This window comes from Eptatretus burgeri, chromosome 3 (genome assembly GCF_056783735.1).
Source record: "Eptatretus burgeri isolate ZD-2024b chromosome 3, Ebu_testis_v1, whole genome shotgun sequence".
In the NCBI taxonomy this organism is placed as follows: domain Eukaryota; kingdom Metazoa; phylum Chordata; class Myxini; order Myxiniformes; family Myxinidae; genus Eptatretus; species Eptatretus burgeri.
Window position 1 is genome coordinate 17642507 of NC_140963.1, and position 26012 is coordinate 17668518.

General features: G+C 44.8%; 1 protein-coding gene across 6 annotated transcripts in view; it reads right to left on the reverse strand.

The window, feature by feature from the left end:
• The window catches only part of LOC147029465 (CCR4-NOT transcription complex subunit 9), a 44274-nt gene that overhangs the window by 14680 nt on the left and 3582 nt on the right, over nucleotides 1-26012 (reverse strand). For 2 of the 6 annotated variants that reach the window (XM_085872524.1, XM_085872529.1), the window contains exons 2-7: nucleotides 19570-19746; nucleotides 18169-18284; nucleotides 11044-11178; nucleotides 8189-8298; nucleotides 6771-6880; nucleotides 1089-1187 (exon numbers count right to left, since the gene is read on the reverse strand). In XM_085872524.1, coding sequence (XP_085728650.1) covers nucleotides 1089-1187; nucleotides 6771-6880; nucleotides 8189-8298; nucleotides 11044-11178; nucleotides 18169-18284; nucleotides 19570-19746 — 747 coding nt within the window. Of the gene's footprint in view, nucleotides 1-1088; nucleotides 1188-6770; nucleotides 6881-8188; nucleotides 8299-11043; nucleotides 11179-18168; nucleotides 18285-19569; nucleotides 19747-21437; nucleotides 21489-21554; nucleotides 21693-21789; nucleotides 21905-26012 lie in introns of those variants that run through there. The other 4 variants (XM_085872525.1, XM_085872523.1, XM_085872526.1 and 1 more) reach the window with 4 other exon arrangements.

Sequence of the window (26012 nt, forward strand, 5' to 3'; positions counted from 1 at the left end):
ATAACCCACACCCTCCCCCTCACACTCACCTACTACTGCCAACATGAACAAACTACTACTAATACTAATACTAATACTGATACTGATACTGCTGACATGGACATCGACTCAAAAAGGAACTCGAAAACACTGTTGGGTTCCCCTTTTATGAGCACCATTTTTATATACCAATTCCCAAAACCACTGGGAACACGTCTTTATATGGCAGTTGTAAGCTAGAAACACGTTAATTTTTTTTATTTTTTGTCGACCGGAAGACATCATTGGAATACGTCTACATACGTCGATGTGTGTTGGGACTACGTAAAGAATTGGTTCAAAGCACGTCAAACATAAGTTAGAAATAAGTTTCGCGTAAAAAAGACATTACCGCGACGTGTTTCGACTTATGAGTAGCTTATAAGTAGCCTTTGTGGACGTGTGTAAGCGTCCACATATCGTGTGTAAAACTTATCCCCATCGCATGCGGAACGTGTGTCATACGCCGAGTACGTCGTAAAATTTTGAACATGTTTAAAATTTCTTGACGTACTCTACTTACTACGACGTATGATAGCATACTTTAGCGTTCTACTCACGTATACCAAACTTACTCATACCGTATTTGACGTGCCCCAACGTTTTAGACACATTTTTCTTAGGTCGGCATACGCTGGCAAGATCGCCAAGGTGTGACCGCGATGTTGTCACTTCCATTTCTACGGCAGTTATGATTCGAATCGTTGTGCGTCAGCTTTTTAATAGGCTACGTCACGACATCGTCGGCGATGCGTGCAATGCGCTATGCCGAAGTTAGACTATCGTTGGGCATAGGTTGTGTAGGCCGACAACAGGTTCAGCATTCGTTGGTATAAGTTATCTATAACACAACGAAACGTTCTGTGTCCAATACTAATATGTTATGCATACGACCAACTCGTTATGAATACGTCCAAATCTTAAAAAAAAAACATCAAAAGTTCAATGTCAGCCAGCGTTTTACATACATTTTAATACGTTGCCATCGCTGGCTAAAACGTCAAGGTGTGACCGGGCCTTTAGACACATGATATGCAGCAAGTTTTGAGTGAAGTTAAACATGTACTTACGAGAATCATGGCAACGTGAGAAAAGCGTTCATACGTCTGGCAAATGTATGCCAAGCCCGTGTCGTCCAGGAGAATCTTTTGTAAAATAAAGGTTGCCACCTGACAAAACAAAATATGCAACTTAATTACTGTATCCGCAACAAATAACGAGTCAAACACAGGTGACATGCCCAATAAAAGCAACATTCGTAATCTCTATATGGTGGAGCAAGTGTATGTATGTTTGTATGTATGTATGTATGTATGTATGTATGTATGTATGTATACATGTATGTATGTACAGAGTTGAGAGAAAGTCTACACCCCCTTTCAAAATTTTCACCTTTTGTTGCCTTATAGCCTGGAATTTAATTGTTTTAAATCAGACTTTTCCCACCTTTCACTTACACATCGTAACCCACAACATCCAAGTGAAAAACAAATTCCACAAATTTCAGAAAATTAAAAATACAAAACGAGAATATCTTGGTTGGATAAGTGTCCACACCCCTGAGTTAATACTTGGTGGAAGCACATTTGACAGCAACTACAGCTGTGAGTCTGTTGGGATCGGACTCTACCAACTTTGCACACCCTGATTGGGCAATATTTGGTAATATTGCTCGGGTGCTGAGGGGATTGGGCAGTCTTCTGTTCTAGCTCAGTCAAGTTGCGTGGGGTGCGTTGATGGACAGCAATCTTCAAGTCATGCCACAAATTGTTGATTGGATTTAGGTCGGGGCTTTGATTGCGCCACTCAAGGACATTTATCTTTTTGTTCCTGAGACACTCCAGTGGAGCTTTGGTTGTGTGCTTTGGGTCGTTGTCATGCTGAAAGGTGAACTTCCGTCCCAATTTCAGCTTTCCTACAGAGGGCAGCAGGTTTTCCTCGAGGATTTTTCTGTATTTTGCTCCAGCCATTTTCCCTTCTATCCTGACAAGTGTCCCAGTCCCTGCTGATGAGAAACATCCCCATAACATGATGCTGCCATCACCATGTTTCACAGTTGGGATGGTGTTCTTTGTGTGATGTGCTGTGTTGGGTTTGCGCCAAACGTAACGTTTTTCATTGAGGCCAAAAAGTTCTATCTTGGTTTTGTCAGACCACAAAACTTTTTACCGCATGATTTCAGAATCTCCGGAGTGGTTTTTTGCATTCCTCAAAAGGGGACTCAAGGTGGGCTTTTTTCAGTAATGGCTTCCTTCTTGCCACCCTATCGTACAGGCCAGACTTGTTGAGTGCTTGGGATATTGTTGTCACATGCACACAGTGACCAGTCTTTTCCATAAAGACATGTAGCTCTTTCAAAGCTGCCACTGGCCTCTCTGATCAGTTTCCTCGTTGCTTGGTCATCCAGTTTGGGACGGACGGCCTGTTCTAGGCAGGGTCTTGGTGGTTCCATACGCCTTCCACTTTAGTCCGTGAGCCAGTCGCCTGATTTTGACCAATTAGTACCACCTGGGGGCACCAAACTTTGTGATTTTCTGATAGCTATATGTATCTGCAACTCAATGCACCATGATGGACATCTGCGACTCACAGCTTAAGCTCAGTGGAGCCTTTTAAATTTAGGTGGGGTCGACTCAGAAAAAAACGTCATATTTTCTGACATAAGAACAAACACATTGTGTACTCGTAATGTATTTATTGACACCAACAACATGAAAAACACAAGTCCATTTCCATGGGATGTACCACTGGAGAGAATTACATGAATTGAATCACACCAAATGATATTGATTATTGTTTATAATGTGTCACTATCGCTGTCACTGTCCGAACCATCAGATCCCTCTTCCTGCTCAGCATGGACCTCCTCGTCTTTCATGTTCTCACATTCCTGCAGTAAGCAGGCCTGAGTACAGTGCAGTCCATTCACCATACACTGGCAGGTGGGCAACTTGCATGACTTCTTGCATTTGCAAGACAGGAACTCCAAGACTGTGTCTGGTGCTGGTGCAGCTGTCATCCAGTTGATAACAAGTTCTCCGTCATCACCCAAGGACCAGCCTTTGTCAGCGGACCAGCCAGCAGACTTGGGACTTCTGGGTCTGCCTGCAATGCTCTGTGCCAGATGGCAGCCTGATAGTTGGCCCTCGTTGCATGTAGATGCAGACAGTTTTGGCAGGGGGGCAACTGTCCAGATTCTACGTTTTCTTCTTTTACACGGAACAGTTCATATCACATCTCATTCACATCACAGATTTCTGACTGGCTTACGTAGAGACGACATGTGAATTCTTCCAAGACCTTAAGAATTTCATCAGTGAGCTGCCATTCTTTTCCCAGTTTTGCGAATAAATCTCTGAAGTGATCATGTGGCATCAACAATTTAAGTGCAGCGAGCATACCGCGACCACTAAAAGCACCACTTAAAGTTTCTTCAAGCCTTTCTATGTTGTCATAGGCAAGTGAGGAGGGAATGCACGGATGGGAAGATGATGTTAGAACTACACCTCGGTCTGCTTCTTTCATCTGCTTTTGAAGGCACAATGCAGTGTCTATTTCTTCCAGCTTGGAGTAGGAAACACCATGGCCAAGGCGATTGAGCATTTTGATGAGCTCAACATTTCCTGTCAGTGACTTAACACCCCATGGTAGCAATATGTGTTTAGCAGGGACGACTTTTCCTCTACTGACAGCATAGATACAATCCTGACCTACCGATTGGACACCTCGTTCCACCTTCTGCATTCCATTAAGTAGCAGTTTCAGAAACATCTTTAAAGATTCTGGCAATTCAGTATAGCCAGATTTCAGTTCAGCAGGGTGTGGAGGCCAAGGCTTTTCTTTCATGTTTTTAATTTGTCCTCTCAAGTGGTTCGCAGAAAGTTTGACAATGTTCTCAATATCATCTGAGTACTTTGCATCCTGTAGTTGTTCTTCGGCCTTCATCATTTTGACCACTACCTGCTCCAAGGAAAGGCCATCTGGATATACAAGAAGTTTTCCTTTATAATCAGAGACGAAATGAAGTGACTTCTTGAACTCACATTCTAGCTTCCGGCGAATATGTATCTTCGTAGAGGGTTTCACATCATTGATGCCAAGTTCGTGCAGGAAATTCAACAACTTTTCAGTCGGTTCCATCATTCTGACAACTTCAGGTTGAACAAATAATGTCTTGCGCCCATGCTTCAACAGAAGAAGGTAGCCTCCCGCTCTGCTGCCAGATAAGCATCATCATCTTCAGTGATTTTTGATGTTTTCTCCATTGCTCCACGGCTGTATTTGCGGTAACATGATTTATGGTAATAAGCCTCGGCAGCAACCAACTCTCTGGATGTGATGGCAAAGTATTCTCTGATCCAATTTGGCCTGAGCAACACTTCTCACTGTTTCATCTGACCTGAGTTCTTTGGACTGTAGGAGTGTTTCCCTGGTGTTCGAAACAGCCATATATTTGCTTTCCTTCTCACAGAAGATACATACAGGGTCTAAGACACGAGATGTCGTTGAAGGAGCACGAGAAGATTTTCTCCTTTTGGTGGAACATTCCGGCTCAGAGTCGGGTTCTTGGAACTTCTGAAGCATTTTCTTGTGTGTAAAATCAGATCTACAGTCTCTGTGGTAGAACAACTTTTCGCCGTATTCATCTTCTTTAAGTTCCAGGATGGGCCCAAAATTCCGTAAGTTGGCTGCATGGAGTAATACACCAACAGATTCATTGTCTCTGGGTTTGGTCAGTTCAGATTCTGAAGTCTGCTTGAAACAAATAATGCAAGCCCTTTCTTTCAATGATTGCATTTTCTGTTTTTTCTTTGGTGAGTCCATCATGTATCATTGTAGAGTGTTACCTCCATACAGTCACCTGAAAAGATATAAAAACTGGTTAAGTACACTATTGTCATATAAATGTATCCACTCTATTATCATTTTATTCTCTGGATCCTTGAATAATTTCCAATTTTGCTGCAGCTGAAATACATATTAACTATGACTTAAGTAAGGTTATCAAATTTAAGATCAACAAGGTATAAAATAAATTCGGAATAAAATGGTCTGACTTGATATTGAAGATCGGTGAAATGAAGACAAGCCGTCGACTGCAAAACAAACTTGACTATGGATGTTAGTATAATAAACTAGAGGTTATTTCACCTTAATAACTTAATCAAATATGAAGAAGTTCTCAATAAATATTATCATGTCCATTAGCAGTAAATATTTATGCCATTGATCAATATTGCGCAATTATCGATGTCGCAGAGATTAGGACGCAAAGATAAATTACAATCACATTTTTATGTTATTATAATATATTTGATATATTCCTTAAGTATAATCACTTTCAGACACACACAACACAACTTCATTATGAATTTTTTTTTTAAATTTGGCCTGTCCAGCCATTTAAGCATAAAAACATGGATGACAAAATTGTATATTTTGTGCAAAAACATTAATTATGCGATAAAAAAACTTAAGCTGCAAGTTTGAAATGTCCATCATGCATTTTTGTGAAGTATATGGGTACACCATCAATAAAAAATAAGTTTTGTTTAGTGCCCCCAGATGGTACCGATATCTTGTCTGGCTCACAGACTACTTCTTGATTGCCATGACTGTGCTCCAAGGGATATTCAAGGCCTTTGAAATATTTTTATACACATCCCCTGATCTGTGCCTTTCCACAACTTTATCCCGGAGGTGTTTTGATAGCTCCTTGGGTGTCATGGTTGAGTATTTGCTGTGAAATGCACTTACCAGCAGAGGAAATCTACAGGAACAGCTGATTTTATTCTGAAATAATCAGAATCACCACAATTTAACACAAGTGGAGGCCAATTAACTTGGTGTGTAATGATGAAGGTGATTGGTTACACCTGAGCTAATTTACAATTGCTATTACAAGGGGTGTGGACACTTATCCAACCAAGATAGTCTAGTTTTGTATTTTTAATTAATTTTCTGAAATTTGTTTTACACTTGGAAGTTGTTGGTTACGATGTGTAAATGAAAGGTGGGAAAAGTCTGATTTAATGCAATTTAATTCCAGGCTATAAGGCAACAAAAGGGGAAAATTTTGAAAGAGGGTGTAGACTTTCTATAGGCACTGTATGTATGTATCATCTACTACTCCAAGAGGAATTAACCTCGGAAGATGAAACTTTCAGGGATTAAAGAGGTCACCCTGAAGTTGTGATTGAGCAAGTTTAGTTTGATTCCATCAGGTTAAAAAAAAAAAAAAGTTTTTTGGCCCATCTTGACATTTTCTTCCTTGGTTGGCAGGGTGGGGGTGCAACTATAATTATCCAGGCTATATAACCACAATGTATTATATATATACACGGAAGCAGTACGCATATTTTTGCTTCATATGCGTAACCCAAGTTAATTATATTTTCAGGAGCAATCGAGGCTGTGGCCTATTGCCTATACACCACCAGACCAAGACACCAAGAGCAAATCTATGGTCCCCTCCGGTGAAACCAGTAGGGGACTAACAAGCTAAAAATTAAACACTTGTTCATCAGGATTGTTGTAATGATAGCTGTGTTATGATGTTGATTTTATTCTTCTGCTTCTTCAAACAAATCGATGAATAAGCTATTGTAATGTAGCTGAAACAAAGAAAGCAAAAACAAAGAAAGTAAGAACAGCAAGCATAAAGCAAACACCATTAGGAAGCATTACTTCGTACATAACATGACAAATCAAACGAATTATTTTCCATTGATAAGAGGTATGCATTAACCCACCGTTTTAGAAAGTTCACTACCAGACTCCATGATGCGCAAGCAAAGAGGGATGATCTCTGTAGTGAGAAGGAAATTGATCACATCCTGCTCATCGGGCTTTACCAGAGCACCTAAACACAGGAATCAAGTGTTTCAATGAGAACCAAAGATTAATACGACATATAAATTCCCATAATCTCTTACTAACAACACTACAAGAAATACTAGAAGGGCACTTGGTAGAGCACATACCTCCACCACACAATGCCTGATCCACGAGAACATATCTGGCCCAATACGTTGTTGAAATATTATGCTATATATCGTTTTTGAGCCCGATCTCTCAATGGTGAAGAATCACTTTAAAAATTCTAGTAGTCGGATCCGGATTCAGATCTTCACCAAAATCGAACCAATTCGTTGTGGTCACACATCCAAACTGCCCACCAAGTTTCATCCGAATCCGTCCACAACTTTTTGAAATATCGTGCTACATATTAGTTTAGCTGATCAATGGTGAAGGATCACTTCAAAAAATTATCAGATTCGGATCTTCACCAAAATCGAATGAATTCGTCATGGCCACAGACCCAACTTGTCCACCAAGTTTCATACAAATCCTTCCACAACTTTTTGAGGTATCGTGCTACATATCGGTTTAGCCCCATCTCTCATTGGTGAAGAATCACTTAAAAAATTACCAGATCCAGATCCGGATCCCGATCTTCACCAAAATTGAACAATGTCTTCCTTGTCACACACCCAACGTGTCCACCAAGTTTCATCCAAATCCGTAAACAACTTTTTGAGATATCGTGCTACTGTAATCTGTATATATCCTTTTTGGCCCGATCTCTCAATGGTGAAGAATCACATAAAAATTCTAGTAGTCGGAGCCGGATCCAGAATTTTACCGAAATCGAATCAGTTTGTCCTTGTCACACACCGAACCTGTCCACAAAATTTCATATGGATCCGTCCAGAACTTTTTGAGATATCCTGTACACAAACAGACAGACAGAAAGGGGTGAAAACATAACCTCCTTCACCTTCTGTGGCAGAGGTAAAAATGCACTCCAACAATGTTGATTAATTTAGGAAACTCTCTCCCAGTGATATACCAGACACACTCAATCAAAGATTGTTTTAAAGATAAAAAAAAAAACAAAGCAAAAAGGAAACCTTATGTTCCAGCATTTTTCAGAGTTAATCAAATAACACAAGTATACCTGGATGTGAATCTGTTCAACACATTTTAATGTCAACACTTTCACAATGCACAGCATCTTTAAAGTTGTCTTTTTTCTACTACAGTGTTCTAGGTCTGATAAAAAACGTCCGATGCAAAATGTAAATGGGCGAGACGGAAGACAAAGGGGCGCCAGCGATTCAAAAGGTCATCCGAATTAAGAGCAAAACAAAGTGTCCATGAAACTTACCAATGACTCCTAAGCTTGTCAAACGCAAGTACTCAAAGGGTCTCGTTTTGCTCACAGTGTGAAGGAAAGGATAAAGAAACAAGGGGATGTGTGCAGAGAGAAATGCAGACCTGAAAAAAAAAAGGATACACAAATTACATTCCAAATGAAAGCTTCCCCATACCAAAGATTTAAAAAGAGGGAGAATTATCTATTGAAAAAAAAAACTTAAATTTTAATGGAAATAATACACCACAAGTATATTTGAGATATATTTGAATGCAAATTGCAATGCTTCTTCAAAGAGGTCAAATTTGTGAAGATGTCGATCGTCAGGATGAATTGAGGGTTTCTCCAATCACCTGTACCAGTCTTTGAGGACATCCACTCATCGGGACTCAGGGGTCCTGAACGCATCCATCATGGAACGTCCTTCTGTTGAACAAATGCTTAACCTGAGGAATGCTGATTAGCTTGTGACCATTCTCCTTTCTTACGAATAGAAACAGCTTCGATCAGCACAGGAAAGAAGGAGAAGCCTCCAATGATATGCATGCAAGTTCAAATGTATGCAGTGGTTGTAAAGAGTACAAGATGTACTCTTGATTCTCTTTCGAAACTCGCATTTGCTTCCGATTAAATGTGCCTTAATTTTTCATGTTTTAAGCCTTACAGCGCCATCAGCAATACTTTTACATGGAGATTTGACGATGATTTTTGGTTTCATCGAGGGAGGTGGTGGGCGGAAACGTGCCCTTCTGCATCCTCCAATCCTGAAGCTGCTTCTCTCCTCGATAACACAACACTTGCTGCAGTCTACAACGACCGGATGAGAAAAATTGGATGTTCTGTTTTCATGAGGAAAACACTTCTGAACGCTCACACAGCAGTGCTAACTTTGGAGGTTGGACGAGGTGATAATATTCCACACCATCTGATTGCGAAATGGCAAAGAGGAAGTTGACTTTCAGGAATGTTGACGTCATAGCAAGCAACAAGGTTCAGTTGTTTGTGGTATTTACCACACTGTCTGCAGCTTAACAACTCACTTAATATCCATGGAATTGTCTTCAAGGATTCCTGCTATTCACTTTGCGGTGGCAATCACGCGGCTATGTTGAACATGTGAATGATAGTACAACGTGATCATTTTCCATGTTATTCATCAGGCAGACTTTTCAGCTACTACATCTTTCAAATCACACCAAAAAACTTGTGAAACTAGAACAACACTCTGTAGAGCACATACATACCTCTGCCAGGCTGAACAGTTTACGTTTTGTATCCCAGTGATAGGCTGGATCAAAACCAAATCAGCTTGTTCTTGTAACTAACCAACTCATCCACAATTTCTTTGTCATAACTTGTCCATAACTTTTTAAAATATCATGCGATATATCGTTTTTGGCCCCGTATCTCAATGGTGAAGAATCGGTTAAAAAAAAAAAAAATTCAATTCTCGTAACCGGATCCTCACCAAAATCAAATTAACTCTTCCTTCTCTCACACACCCCAGTTGTCCACCAAGTTTCATCCGAATCCGTCCATAACTTTTTGAGATATCGTGTTGTATATCGTTTTCGTCCCGTCACTTAATGGTGAAGAATCACTTCAAAAATTCTAGTGTCCGGATCTTCTCCAAAATCGAATCAATTCGTCCTTGTCACACTCCCAACCAAGCCCACCAAATTTCATCCGAATCCATCCACAACTTTTATAACCATCTTGAAAAATGCAAAAAACGGAAAGAAAGAAAAGAAAATGGATTCTTCTGGGCAGGACATCTGATGATGAAAGAAAAGCACATGATTGTCTACCCAAAGTGAAAATGTCCTCTGTGCAACATCCGATAAATTAATTCATGGCAAGTCAAAATTTTATGAATGAGGAATTGGGGCTACAAGTGGATAAAAGTAAAGACATCCTCTTATAACACTGTTTCGCATCACAATCGACAAAAAAAAAATTGATTAAAAAAAATATATATAAGAAAGAAAAAAAAAAAAAAAAAAAAAAAGGATAAAAAAGGTGAGAAAAATCTCGAAGTAAAATGGTTGTTGTTGGACAATGTTCCTGGCCACCCACACCATCTTGATAGTCTTCAGACTCCCCTGCCTGTTGAAATCATGTTCAGCCTCCCAATACCACTTCTCTCCTCTAACCCATGGAACAGGGAGCAATCGCCAACTTCAAAGCGTATTACCTCCGTCGCACCTTCAGACAGCTGTTCCACGTAACTGATGGTCAGAGTCAGGAGTCCATCAAGCAGTTCTGAATGAATTTCAACATCAGGAATGCAATTTAAAACATCAATGGAGCTTGGGAGGACATCAGCAACATGTCCAGGAACAACGCGTGGCGGAAGGTATGGCCGGATGTCTGTCACAAGTTCATGGGGTTGGAGGTGCAGGAGTCCATCACCAGGGAGATTGTCCAGTTTGCTAACCAAGCTGGGCTGTATGAAGTAGACGTCGATGATGTGGAGAAGCTACTGGCCTCACAAGGGAGCTACAGGAGCTGGACGAGCACCGCAAGAGGCAAGAGGACACTGCTACAGAGGAGCCTGAACTGGAGAAATTCCTGAGCACCAAAAACTTAACTGGTGTCTTCCTGAAGTTGTTTGAAGCACTTGAGATCATCTTACTTAAACAAAAGACTTGCCATCATTCACTCAGGGGTGAAGGATAAAACAAGGACTTGAAGAAAAAAAAAACAAAAAAAAAAACAACGTGTGGAGAAAAGGAAAGCAGTCTTTCCTTCTCTCCCTCACCTCACACAAATATACAAGAGAATGTGGAGGAAAATGGATGGGGAAGATGGGGAGGGGCGATGTGATGTGATGGGGACAAGCAGCCACTTCCCTGAGGTGCCCACACCGAGTAGGGGAGTCCTCTCCGGAGTCCCAGATATGCGAGCGAGATGTGCGACTTGCCCTCCTCTGCCTCAGATTCTTCTTCCTCCTGTACCTCCATCGATGGGGTGCTGCAATTCGGCCTCCTCGTCCTTCGTGGCTGACAGGATCGAGAGGGCAGGATGTGATAGGAATGTTATTTTTCCACAGAACCTCGACACCAACTGCTTGCGAAACCTTCCTTCCTTTACCCTCAAATGCTTTTGCTCCTTCCGCATCCGCCAAAAAAAAACAAAAAAAAAAACATTGCCTCAAAAAGGGAACCATAATAGAAGACAGTCATGGGACCCGCAAGGCTAACCCCCACTCTCGCAGGGAAAAATGGCCTGAAAGTGTGCGCGAGTGCCCCTTTGTTCCTTCCCTCATGAGCCTTCTCAATCTTTCAGTCTTCTGCTCATGTGAGCTTGTCCCATTCACTTCTGCTTCTCTCAGCCTTTCTGCTTTCTGAGTTGTCTGCTCAGGAGCGCATTTAGTCCCCGCTCGCACAAGCCTGTCCCTCCGCTTCTTCTTCACATCAGCTCTCTTCCCTCCTCCCACAAGCCTACTCCCCCTCCCACCGGTTCGCAGCCGATGGGGGCAGGTGCACGACGTCACTTGTGGAAATTGCCACGTCATTCTGAGGGAACTTTCAACGAAGTCCCCACCCCGGCCTCCATGCACCCAAAGCCACGACAAGAGCCCCCAGCCCCCTCCCCGTGCACGCAAAATGCCCACTCGCAGTGCCACACCTGCGAGAAGTGCCACACCTTGAAGGTCATGATGAGCATCAAGCATCACAAACATGCATGTGAGAGCACCTGATGGGTTATTAAGCAATGCGCGGACGGAGGGAACACGGAAAGGAATTCTGCTTGACCGAGGGATACCTGAATGGCCGTGGGAATAAGTTAAGACCGATGAGGTGGAGGAGGGAATGTTGAAAAGATGTTTGATGAAGGGAAAATTGAAAGTAGCAGAGGGGGAGGGGGGAACCTGGATACATCACACTGGAAAAACAGCCTAGCCAATGCATGCACCCTTGAACAGTCAGTCTTTGACAAGGGAACAAGGACTATCTATACAAAGACGAATGAAATAACTGATCGTTGGGTTACCTACCTGTCCATGAATGCTCTCTCCCGAGGGTGTTTTCCAAAACCATAAATGTATATATATATATATATATATATATATATATATATATATATATATATATATATATATATATATATATATATATATATATATATAGTTACGGTGGTGGAAATTCACAGAACACCATTCAGGTTCCCCAGAGATCAGTTATTTCGATAAGTACATGTTTTAGGTTAGATTCTCCCACCGATGTGTAAAGGGAATTATTTGTATGCCGGGCTGTGCACCTTTGAGTTATCCGTAATTCTTTCTGTCTTAATTTCGAAACATCATACCAAAACTCCTCACCATCGACGAGCAACGCTCCCCACTGCCACCACTGCTCAAAGCCGCCATTGTGCGCCGCGGCGCAAACCTAATTTGCATAACCGGATCACAGAGCGACTTCCCCGAAACCCATGGGTGACGTCAAACTTGGGGTTTCCCACGAGGCTCACCAGAGGTGAAAGGTCGGAGGCGAACAGTGGGCGGAGCCTGGCCTCGGGTTGAAAGATCAAGGGACGACTCGCTCCTGGCCGATATAAGGGCGGAACTCTAGCAGATTCAGAAAGAGTTGGTCGGTGTAGTGTCACAAGAGTGTCGGAGAAGTGGTTCGTGGTTGTTCATCGTTGTTCACAAGTCGTTCTCCGGTGGAGATCAGAAGTCGGGAGTCGGGGCTGTTGGAGCGGAAGCATCGGAGCTTGGAGTCGTTGGAACTAGCGACAGCAGCGGAGAGTGGGGGTCCGGGCAGACGGCCCTGATACGGTCAGGCGACGTTGAGGAGTGAATGGGGTCTAAAGGAGCATCAACTCTGAAAGAGCAAGAGACCCGTTCGCTCCTCCGAAGCGTCGCCGGTCAGGCTCGCCAGAAAGGGGCCGCGACGAAGCCGGGCCACCGAGGCCGACCAAGCAGCCATTCATGCTGCTCGTCAAGCCACCCAAGCGACTGGTGCCTTCGCGACGCACCAGACCTAACAGAGACACCAAGGGTCGCGGATCCAAAGACCATCGAGTCGCACTAGGGGCGGCCAGGTAACCTGTCCGGCCTCTTGGAGCCCCTCGGTCAACCAGGCCTCCGAGTTTGAAATAAAGGCTTGCAAGCTCTACTCTTTTCTTTGGTTTTGGATGAAAGTCTGTGGCGCCTTGTCTTCCGAAGTAGAACTGTTTAAATGCACAATTGTGTACATGATTGAATAGGCATTGGCTGTAGGCTTTGCTCGTGTCTCGTCCCCATCCCCCCATTCATTGACTGCATGCCTACTGGAAATAAATGCCCCATTGTTTGACTGTCAACCTGCTCGTTTGTGTCATTTTCCCTGCATTGACTGCCACGGCACGTATCGGGAATTAACTGGCTTTGAAAGCAGATAAAAGTAAATCTGGTCCGACGGGACTTGGCGATATCAAACCGCTCGGCTTCGCATACAGAACGAGCACGCTTAAGCGGCTTGTTTTCGTACAAGTCCCGTCAAGGTGTAAACTCTCGGTATTTCTGTCCGCGAGAATGGTTAGGTAAATCGACAATTCGGCGATCGACACTGTAGTACGTGGACAGAGTATTGACTGGTTTACGATGCGTTAAGGCATCCGTGGCTGGATTTTGGGGTTGGTCCAGAAAGTCACAACTGGATTGTCGCCTTCGGTGGGCGTGCGACCACGATTGGGCTGAAGCGGCCGTCCGCGGCGGAAATCAATAACAAAATATATATATATATATATATATATATATATATATATATATATATATATATATATATATATATATATATATATATATATATATATATATATATATACACACATATACATATATTGTTGCGGAAATGGCCCTTAGTGTGTTATTAAATATAGGATTAGCCCAGATCCCCCATTAAATGCATGCTTAGCCAGGTTGTTCGCTAAATAGACGTTACGTGTGTCGGGAGTTGTAGGAGGCATGTTCATTGTTCGTACATTGGTGGCGGACCGAGAGGTTCTTCTTCTTCGTCCCCCTCTCCAAAGGAGACTCGGCCCAGTGTTCTGGGAGGGAGAGGAGTCTGACGGCTTCGTGAAGGGGCGGGCCCCAAAAGAAAGAGGAAGTAAAACTGAGAGGTGATAGAGCGCCAGGAAGGCAGTGGTGAAATTGAGTACCGAGGTGGCGCGATCGGTTTTTCGTGAAGAGCGAGCCGAAAGAAAGGCAAGGAAGGGACTGAATGAGGTCAGTCTGCATTCTGTTGGAGAGAAATGATGAGTGGGAGTCGCAATCGGCTGCGTCTGTCTGCGATCTGCTTAATGAAAGAGGCAAGAGAGGCTGCTAGAGTCAAGTCTGCTTCGTGAAAGAGGCAGGAGGAACTGCATGAGGGGAGTCAGCGATCGACTTTTATGAGGAGGTCCTCGACACGCTTGTTGATCCGCCTGCGGAGCCCAACACCCTGATTTGGCCTTGTCTGGTGAACAAGCCAGGCCTGGATTTGTATGTTGGACCTTGTGAAAAGCCAACTGGAGCACACCGTAGATCTTTCGCTCTGGTGCCGTCGACCTCGCGGGTCTGAACACGCCGAGGCTGCATGCGTGAGGAGAAGAAAATGGACGACGCCGCCATCTTGCCACGCTGCATGCTCGAGCCGGGTGCTCAAATCCGTTGACATCGGCTTGTCACGAGCCGCATTCGTGCTTTTGACACTTTTCCTCTCGTCCATGAAGCATCACCAAGTACTCTGTGTCTTGTCTGCATGTTGTCTAAGGTTTATCTCATTAGGGTCCCCTTTGAAATCCGTAATCCGTAGCTCCCTAGTTAAGAACGGGTTATAAATTGATTATAACATTGTCGTGCATGCTTGCTTGTGTTGTGTTCCCCGTGGTGTCCCCAATAAATCTGGCTGATTCGTATGAAGTTGCCGCTTTGGCTTTGTTCGTGCCGTGCTGAGAAACAATTCGCTCGATTGGAAAATAAAACCAAAATGGTTACAGACTGGCAGAATTCGCTCGGTCTCTGACAAAACCAGTCTGTAACCGGGGTCTATTCCCCCAACTGGTAAGGTGCAGGTGTACGTTGGTATCGCGATTCGAGGCGCGTGACCAGAGGCCTGTGCCGAACCAGCCGGCGTTATAACCCTGGAGACGGCGGTGCTGTTAAGCAACGCCGAATATTCAACATTTGGCTGTCGAGAGTAGGGTGCGAGCCCCATCACTCCTCCGAATCCTTAACACTGGGTTCAAGAGTCAGGTGCGAATCCCGACACCGCTGAATCTTCAAATTATATATATATATATATATATATATATATATATATATATATATATATATATATATATATATATATATATATATACATATATACATATACATACACAGTATACACACACATATACATATATATATATTGTGGGCCGGGGGTCGGTGGCGAGAACGACCACTCGGTGGGGAAAGCTCGTGTTGTCTAACCCCAAACTCCCCGGAATTGTAGGCCGTCGCTCGGATAATTCCGCGAGCCGGCGGGTCGTTTAACCGACCGTGGAACGCCAATATATTGAACGCGTGGCGTAGGGTTATTTTGTCAAGATCCAATATACCAAAGTAACCACGCGGTCTCAGCTACCAGGGATCCACGCCCTCGGAACGCCTGGCTGAACCGGATTCACTCTACCTGCAGCGGTAAAATTACACCCACCGACTACCACTCTGCCACCCACCTTTCCGGTTCGGATGCAGTCGAGCGGGCCTGCCCAGGACGTCCCGGCTATAATTGTCCGATTACCGTGGATAAAACCCTGCCTAAACTCAGATCCGAACCATGCTGGACCAATGCAAGAAGGGACGGAAACCGACTGGGAACATTTCTGTGATGATTTATTTACAGTAAATGAAGACACAAAGCAAGACTTAACGCAAATATGCAAGCAAGGAATATTTACAATGATCCAAAAACACTTATTCAGTTCTACTTAAAGACGGGCCCACACGCAGACACACACACAAATGAAAATAAACCCAGAGTTATTTATTGGACCCTCGCAACCGAGGAGAGAGAGACAAGCTGGGGGTCAGAGTCCAGCTGGGTACCTGACCGTCGGAGGGAAGGGGGTGCTCCGTGATGCGGCACATGACAAAGGTCGTTGGTTTGATCGCCAGTCACACGTGTGGGACTCATGGTTCGTGGCGGAGCTCGGGTGGTGAATAGCGGGGTCCATGGAGGGGGGTCAGGGTCACTCTTTCCTTTCCTTGTAGAGGGCCAGCAGAGACACGTTCGCCGCCTTCACGACCTTCTGCTCAACCCTCCGCTTCAAAAGAACTGCACGCTCAACAACAACCCTGTCGAAAACCTCCCAACAACCCCTTAGTAGCAACCCCAAAAAAACCACCGCCTCATAGAGTGCTCGGGAATTTATGGACCTCCCTCAATGGGGCGGGGCTCGCTTGAACATAACTCACTACCTGCCCTGATTGGGCAGGATACCATGGACTCGCCCTTCCTGGGCGGGATTTTGGCCCCTGCCGGGAAACCACACCCACTCTTCCACGCGGGTTCATACTTGTCGAGCAACAGTATCAATGTTGCAAAGATCGTCGTGAAAGCGTTACAACGTTTGTGGGAGCCGAGAAACCGGAACCACGAGATCTTGCCTTGGCACGTCAGGGTGCGAGAAGACAGCTGGTTGGTGGTGGATTGTGATGGGCCGAGGGGTCATGCAGATGGGATGGTTGTTAGATGTAATAACCTAACTCAAAGAAATCGCAACGCACGCCTTTGATTCTCCCACTAGACAAAAGGAGGGTTCTATCTCACATGTACTTAATGGCATAACTAACTTTTGGGACCTGTATGTTAAATGCACATGGTTTCCAGATCCGTAAAACACACACACACACACACACACACACACACACACACACACACACACACACACACACACACACACACACACACACACACACACACACACACGCACACACACACACACACACACACACACACACACACACACGCGCGCACACACGCGCACACACGCACACACACACGCACACACACACTTTTGTCTTGCGAACTGAAATCTGTCTGTCTTCTGTTTATGGTGGCCGCTTCCAGCACTTGGTTTGAAATGCTCAACATTCACTTTTTGAATGACGGGAGAACAGCCATGAAATAGAACGGCACTCGTAGAGCCCATACCTCTGTCAGGCTGAACAGTTTACGTTTTGCACCCCACTGATCGGCCGGATCTAGATCTGGACCGAAACCAAAATTTAATAGGCTTGTTCTTGTCACCTAACCAACTCATCCACCTAGTTTTGTCATCACTCATCAGCAACTTTTTGAAATAATATGCTATATATCGATTTTGGCCCCATCTTTCAATGGTGAAGAATCACTCCTAAAAAGTTTCTTGTATCTGGATTTTCACCAAAATCGAATCAATTCTTCCTTATCACACAGCCCACCTGCCCACCAAATTTCTTCTGAATCCTACCAAAACTTTTTGAGATGTCCTTTTCACAGACAGACAGGGGTGAAAGCATAACCTCCACCCACCTTTGGTGGCAGAGATAATAATGTTAATGCCAAATTGTATTTCACAAGCAGGATATCTTGCCCTATTTTTAGACAAATCCAATGTCCAACGCTCAATGTTGACCACCATTTTGCAGTGGGTGAGACAAAGAGCTTAGGCTCCGAATGAAACCAATATTGCAACACAATTAACCTTTTTAAAGTCCGTTAAATAATTTAAATTCAGAGATGAACTTAAACTTTTTCCTTCACTGGGGACGGTACTTTTGCTTGTCATAAATGAGGACGTCTGCCAACATGAGGAAAAGCCAACCTCTATTTTGGAATGGCAATGTGAGTGTAAATTTGTTTTGATTGTTCAGTCTATTACTTATTTTTTTATTTTAAAAGCGCAATAAAATATCCACTTGCCCCATCTCCACCCCATCTCTCACCCACCCGCCCCCTAAGTAATGCAAAAAAGGAGAGATTAGGTGCAACAGATCAGACCTGGTCTCCGGATGCGATGCAACACATTGTAACAATGCCAGGGCATTGCAAACACGGTTCGACTGATGAGCGGTCAGAGTAGGAGGGTTGATCGAAGGGTAGATGTTCACTATCTCCTGCAAAACATATTGTCAATGCATTGATTAGCCTCCGCTACAGATTTCCTTCATAAATGGCACATGCATGCAATAATATCTTGGCATGAAGGACGTCAAATGATCTTGGGATCGGAGTGAAAAGTCATGGGACACACAATTGTATTTCCAAATTTTGGCACTTACTGTAAAGTCAGACCCCGACATTCGCGGGGGATACTTTCCTGAAAAATGCAACAAATGTCGAATTTGCTAATGTTGGGGCATTGTTTCAATGGGAAAAAGGGGGATAGGTTCCCGATGGTTCATGATTCATCAGGGAAAAGCAAAAATCTCATGAAAAACCATGAAATACGCCCACAAAAAACTACGAATATGTGAAGCACAGAGCCGCAAATGTAGTAGCAGGTCACATTTTATGAACTGCGAATAGCGAAACTGCAAATGTTGGGGTCCAACTGTCTATAATTTTTTCTATGGGAGAGAATCATGCAGGATTTTTGGTAACAATTATTTAAGTATATATACATACTTTACCACTGACCTCCACTACCAACACGCAACTTTGAATTATTTATTTAGATAGAACATAAAAACTCGCTCCTTTTGGGAGCAACCTGGGGGGTGGGGGGATAGTGGGAGAGGTGAGGCACAATATATTTAGTGCTGTGGCTAATACCCCCGTCTGCAGCAGGGATCAGTAAACCACTTGCACTGTGGCACTTGTCCAGGCGAATGTCGCAAGTTATCATCCCATGACAAAAATCGTAAGTAGTCCTCATGTGGGGGTTGTGCCCATGACCTGAGCCTGGGGACTGATAACACTTGTGCAATTTATTTTATTAATCTCCATCAGGAATACAAACAACACGAAAAAAAATGCTACAAAAAGTGTCATTCGTGGCTGGACATTACGTTAGAATTGAGATGACTCCCCCGTTCCGAACCAGGCAACTGGGACGACCATGCCCATAATTGGTGTTGCGTAATCAGCCAATTTCAAATCACAACATTCTGGGTATGGCTGGTGATTATTTGGCCAAATTTTCTTTGTCTATTGCTTTCTGTGTAAAACAATTGTGTAGAAGCTGAGAGGGGAATAACGTATGAAATCCTTTCAACTGATTTAATCAGAATTCTTTGACGTCGAAGCTGTTAGTGTAAAAGAGAACTTTTGACTGTCGAGTCAGCCAAAACAAGTTAAAGGGTGGGGGTATGAGGAGGCAAAGAGAGGGGGCAGGGATGGGTGGAAGACCTCAGAGCAAAAAAAAATTAAAAATGAGGGATGTCATAACACATGCCATACTTGCAGTAAAGCTGCTATCGTGCCAAACGAGTGCCACAGCATGGGTGCGAGGTCAGGAACCGACTCCCGTTTCTTGCTAAGTTCCAACAGCGCATTCTCCCGGGTCTCAGGGCTTGATAACTCATTTATCCAAGTGTAGATCTTCTCCCGGTCTACTTGGCCCAATGCAGTTGCATTCTGCCAAAATGGTACAAGGGAAAATATAATAAAATAAAGAAAGGTATACAAGTCCTCATCAAGGACAACCACACAACAAAAATGGGACGTGTATATTTTACATTAAAATAAACAAATAAATAATTCGAGGTGGTATACAAGTGGTGGAGATGGTAAAATAGATATAAACTGGAGAGTTCATAGAACACCTTAACCCATGCAGTCTTGAGAAACATGACATGGGAAGGGCCTTTTAAACTCTTGCTGTGCATGTTGCACGAAAAAAATAACAGTGCTCCGTGCGGACATTTGTCTGACTGATGAATCCCACTCTGCCCTCAGGCCATGAGACAGAGTGAATGCTGAATATAACAGTTACCCTGCCCTCAGGCCATGAGAAAGCATGAATGCTGAATATCACAATTACTCTGTCCTCATTAATCTTTTGGACAATCAGATTACCTTCACCGCATGGGACTGTGTCCATTCTCATATGCATGTTTGCGGCACAAGGTGGGGAACTTTTCCCGTGCGCAGTGGGTGCGGCACATCTCGCAGGGAGGGTACATTGAGGACCGCACAGTGAAGACTTGCGCGTGAGGGAGAGGGCGGGGGCTTTCATCGCGGCCTTGTGCGCGTGAAGGGAGAACAAGGGGCTGCATTGAGTGTCCTCAGAATGAAGTGGCATTTTCCACAGGCTGCATCATGGACCCGCACCAATGAGGGGGAGGCTCGAATGAGCTGAGACGGGGAAAAAAAAGCGATGTAGGAAGAGTAAAATGACAGAAGCACATGAGAGACAGAAAAAGGCGAGATCTTCAGAAGAAGGTGAGAACAGGGAGAAGGGCAGTGTGGAAAGCCAAGAACACGGTTTGGTTCGTGGGGAACTGCTGGACATAGGAGCCCAGCAGAAATGGAGTTGCTTGCAGCTGTCATAATCGAGGATGCCGGAGAAGACCCTCACACTGGGTCTGGGCACCTCAGGAACATGGCGGCGTGTCCCTGAGGTGCCACATCGCCAATGTGTATCTTCCCCATTCTCTAGTATATTTGGGCTTGCGCAGCCCTGTAGGGTTGTGAGAGGTGAGGGAGAAAAGATGACCCTACTTTTCTTTTTTCCATGCTTTACTTTACTTTTCAAGTTCTTGTTGTTGACTTTCTCTCCTCTGAGTGAATGATGGCAAAGTCTCTTGTGTAGGTAAGATTGTGTGAGGAAGAATATGTGTGATGGTTAAATCTGCTCTCATGTGCCTTTTGCTTATACATACCCACATCAAATGATTGCTTGCTTGTGTGTTTGTAATAAATAATTGTTTGTTGTTATTTCCAATCTGTCCTGGTTGTCTTTTCCTTTATTGGTCCAACACAGTGGATAAGAATAGTGAGACTGGAAGTTGTACCCCACCTGATTTGCTCTGTTAGTCAGGGCTGAACCTATCTGTTCTGCTCAGCAGATCAGCACCAAGTGTGGCCCCTAGTTCAGTTGCCGTGCCAATAGAAAGATATCGCGGAAAGATCAAAGCACAACCCTGCTAGGCCGGTAGTCAAAGTGAAGTGGCTACAGCTGTGTAAGAACTTCAGCCTGTTGGACCGCAGAGTTATTTGTGGTCGGCGGCCTCAGGACCGAGTGTTCGGGAGAACCTCGAGGGCTTCCCCTCGTGGTGAGCCCCGAAATATGTACATGTATATGTATATATCAATGTCAGAGGCACCTCTTGACTGTTATGATGAGCATCGCAGCGGATCATGTCTGACACAGTAAAACCGCATAATCTGCAAAGAACAACTGTCCGTCTGCCACCCAGACGATTGTTTCCGCAAATGCAAACCATTCAACCAGAAGGCACGTGACGTGATTGGCAGGTAAATCGAAAACATGTGGAATGTGACGAGCACTCCCCCGATCTCCATTGGACAGTCCTACACCAAAGCGTCACCTCCAACCCAGAGGCTTCGGCCCAGCGACTCTGTCAAACAAAGATTACATGATCAACATCAGTTAAACATCAAACGGAGTCGCCTATCCGGATTTTGGACTTATTTGCCCTCATCAGGAAAGCATACCGATAAATATCGAACCAATGAAGACCACGTGCGTCGTTTAAACATCAGACGCATCTCCTGAATGTTATGGTGAACATCGCCGTGGATTATGTCTCACACGGTAAAACCGCATAATCTGCAAAGAACAATGGTTACAATGCATGTGAATCAAAATGTCTGTTATCACATTCAACTGCATTTTTCTATTCCAATGTGTTTCGTAAATGTTTGGGTTGAGATATATTGAATATAAATGTCGTCAAACTTTGGATGCATTTTCTTTTTCTTTCTTGTAGTGGAATGTGTATCGGTGCATCATGGAAGGGGTATCCTGGTTAATTGTAGTTGAGATATTTTGCATTATGATTTAACTGGAGGTATGTCCCATTATCATGATAATAAAGTTTGAAAATGGTACATATGTCAATCTTGGCTGTGAGAATTGGCTGTTTATGATCTTCGAGGGCGGTGGTCCTGAAATTAAGGAAAATTAACCCATTTTGTTGGATTTAGAAGCACCAAGCTGTGCATATATTGATTTAGGGGTCACATCGCACAACTGTCCTCTCCATTCTTCATATTTTGATCACAGATATGTAAGAATGGGGTGATTGGCATCAAAGTTATGTCAAATCAAGTCATTTTTCTGAAATTGTCAAATAACTTGGACGGGGTATCATTCAAATGTAAATATTTCACAGACTGTTCAAGAAATACTGAGAACAGGGCTGAATGTGTTCTTGAGATGTCCCTTTTTCAAATGAGACCTGTTGTAGCTTTGTGTGCAGACGGTTGATTCAGTCGAAAAAAAAGTCCGGTCTATACCACTGGCTTACCTGCCCATGCTCGTCACAAAGCATTGTGGGTACTCAAGGCAAGTGGTGAAAGTTCAGAGCTCCATCTCAGGGTCCATCTCAATGTGGGCCACGTCAACAATGGGGGAAGCAGAGGGTTCTTATTGTTGTAGAAAGTGTGAGGAAATCGTCCACTTGAGGAAGGTTATTACTGGGTTGAAGGAACGCATCGATAATTTGCAGCAAGTAGCAAAAAGTGATAAATTTGTAGATAATAGTTGGTTACGGTTGTGGAGTGAGGTTGCTGAGGATATTGGAAGTGGTGACGGTGCAACGGGGGCGGGCAGTGGTGACGGTGCAACGGGGGCGGGCAGTGGTGACGGTGCAACGGGGGCGGGCAGTGGTGACGGTGCAACGGGGGCGGGCAGTGGTGACGGTGCAACGGGGGCGGGCAGTGGTGACGGTGCAACGGGGGCCGGCAGTGGTGACAGTGCAGCGGGGGCGGGCAGTGGTGACGGTGCAACGGGAGCGGGCAGTGGTGACGGTGCAACGGGGGCGGGCAGTGGTGACGGTGCAACGGGGGCGGGCAGTGGTGACGGTGCAACGGGGCGGGCAGTGGTGACGGTGCAACGGGGGCGGGCAGTGGTGACGGTGCAACGGGGCGGGCAGTGGTGACGGTGCAACGGGGCGGGCAGTGGTGACGGTGCAACGGGGCGGGCAGTGGTGACGGTGCAACGGGGCGGGCAGTGGTGACGGTGCAACGGGGCGGGCAGTGGTGACGGTGCAACGGGGCGGGCAGTGGTGACGGTGCAACGGGGCGGGCAGTGGTGACGGTGCAACGGGCGGGCAGTGGTGACGGTGCAACGGGGCGGGCAGTGGTGACGGTGCAACGGGGCGGGCAGTGGTGACGGTGCAACGGGGCGGGCAGTGGTGACGGTGCAACGGGGCGGGCAGTGGTGACGGTGCAACGGGGCGGGCAGTGGTGACGGTGCAACGGGGGCGGGCAGTGGTGACGGTGCAACGGGGGCGGGCAGTGGTGACGGTGCAACGGGGGCGGGCAGTCGTGACGGTGCAACGGGGGCGGGCAGTGGTGACGGTGCAACGGGGGCGGGCAGTAGCGGATGTGCAGCGGGTGTGGGCAGTGGCGGAGGTGCAGCAATATAAATTGGTGGACATGAGGGATGGATGACAGTTTTTGTGGGTGATGAGATTCTTAAATATGTAGCGTCTTCATTCTGCAGGAAGGATTGTAGACACAGAATTCTGTGTAGTTTTGAAGGAGCGGGAGTTAGGGACATTGAAAGAAGGGTAAACAATATTGTATCGGGTCACGGCAGGAAGAAATTGGTTGTGGTACACCTAGGTGCGAATGATGTAGGGAAAGTTCACTCAGAGGTTTTGAAAAATAGATACAGGATATTGTGTAAGCGGCTGAAAGCAAAGGGTTGTGATGTCATGTTTTCTGGGATCCTCCCAAGATTAGGAAACAACATAAAAATTATGAGCAGAGAAACAGACGTCAACCAATGGCTGGAAGAATGGTATAGGGAGGAAGGTTTTACATTTAGGAAGCAGTGGGAATCATTTTGGGGACAAAGGGAGTGTTTCCAGAATGATGGCCATATGTTAAATAGAGAGGGGGCAGCAAGGTTCGCAGTGGGAATTAGGGAAGGAATTCGGGCTTTTTGGGGTCAGCGGAGGGTGGGGAAGCTATAAAGGAAGGAACGGATGAAGTAATTGGGATGAGTAAGGCCAGGCAGCAAAATAAAATTTCAGGATGGGAAAAGTTAAATATATTCTATACCAATGCCAAAAGTTTAAATAATAAGATGGAAGAGTTTGAAGCCCAAGTAGATAGCGAGGAGTATGATATAGTTGCAGTGAGCGAGACATGGTTTAAGGAAGAGAGTAACTGGAGGACAGGATTAGAAAGCTACAAGGTGTATCGCTGTAATAGGAAGGAGAGAATAGGAGGAGGAGGAGGAGTAGCAATCTGGGTAAAGGACAGCATTGCATCAAGAGAAAGTGGTGACATTAAGGAAGGAATAAATGTTGAGGATTCTGTGTGGGTAGAGATTAGCGATTGTAAAAACAGCAAGATACTGGTAGGATGCTTTTGCAGGGCTCCGGGTGGGAAGGAAGAGGAGGAAGGAGGAGTACATGAAGAATTCAACAGGGCATGCGGTAAGAGAAGAGTATTGATTATGGGGGATTTTAACTTGCCAGGGATACATTGGGTCCAGGAACAGGGAAACGGCAGAGTGGATGAAGATTTCCTAGTTTTATTCCAAGATTGCTTTTTAACCCAGTTTGTAGATAAGCCCACAAGGGGGAGTGCAGTGTTAGACCTTTTAAGTAACGATCCCAATATGGTGGAGGAGGTGGAGGTTGGGGAGCATTTAGGAGCAAGTGACCATAATGTTGTGTGTGCAAATATTCTGTTGAGGGTTAGAGTTCAGGATAGTAGGGTAAGGCTATTAGATTTCAGGAAGGCAAACTTTGAGGGTATGAGGAGAGAGTTGGGTGATGTAGATCGGGAGACTCTAACAACAGGACAATCAGCATCAGAAAAATGGGAAACCTTCCAAGGACCAAATGTGTAGAGTGCAGTGCAAGTACATTCCATTGAGGTGTGAAACTGGAAGTAGAAAGAGACCAGGGTGGTTGAACAGTGAGATAAGGAACGCTATTAAGAAGCAGAAGGCATTTATTAGGTTTAAAATAACAGGACTGGAGTTAGATTTATATCACTATCGAGTAAACAGATGCAAGTTAAGAAAATAACTCGGCAAGCCAAAAGAGAGTACGAGAAGGACATGGCTAAGAATATTGTTACGGATTTCAGAATCCGGTCTGATGAATGCATCCACACATCCAGGTCCTCAGACAGTTATTTCCTTAAATGCATGTTCAGATTAGCCCCATCCCCATGTCTAATGGGATCTTAAATGTTATGCGTTGAGAAGGGTAAAGGATAGATCCCCTCTCTTATGGGAAGCTTTTTTTTTTCTTTACGACAGACACGTTTACGCACGTCTTTCACGAGCTCTGAAGCCCACCCCCCATTCTTCCTCAGCAACAATCTTTCGCGAGATCAGACGCCCATCTTTTTTGAGAGCGCACGGGTCGTCATGCTAACCGTGCGAAAGTGGGGCAGGGTGAGCTTGGGGCGGACTGCACCCGCGGAGACGGCCCAGAGACATAAAACGAACGGGAGGTACATTCTGTGAGGAGAAAAGCAAAAGAGGAGAAAAGCGGGAGAGAGGAAAGCGAGAAAGAAAGTGGGGCGAAAGAAAGCCAGGGAGGGAGAAGAGAACGAGAAGTAAACTTGAGAAGCGAGCAAGAAGCGGGTGTCTGACCAGTGCCAACAACGAGACAATTCGTCCTCCCCAGTGCTTGGGTAAGTGAGCGTGTGGTGCGCGTGAGCAGCGCCATCAACAAGTGAGGCAC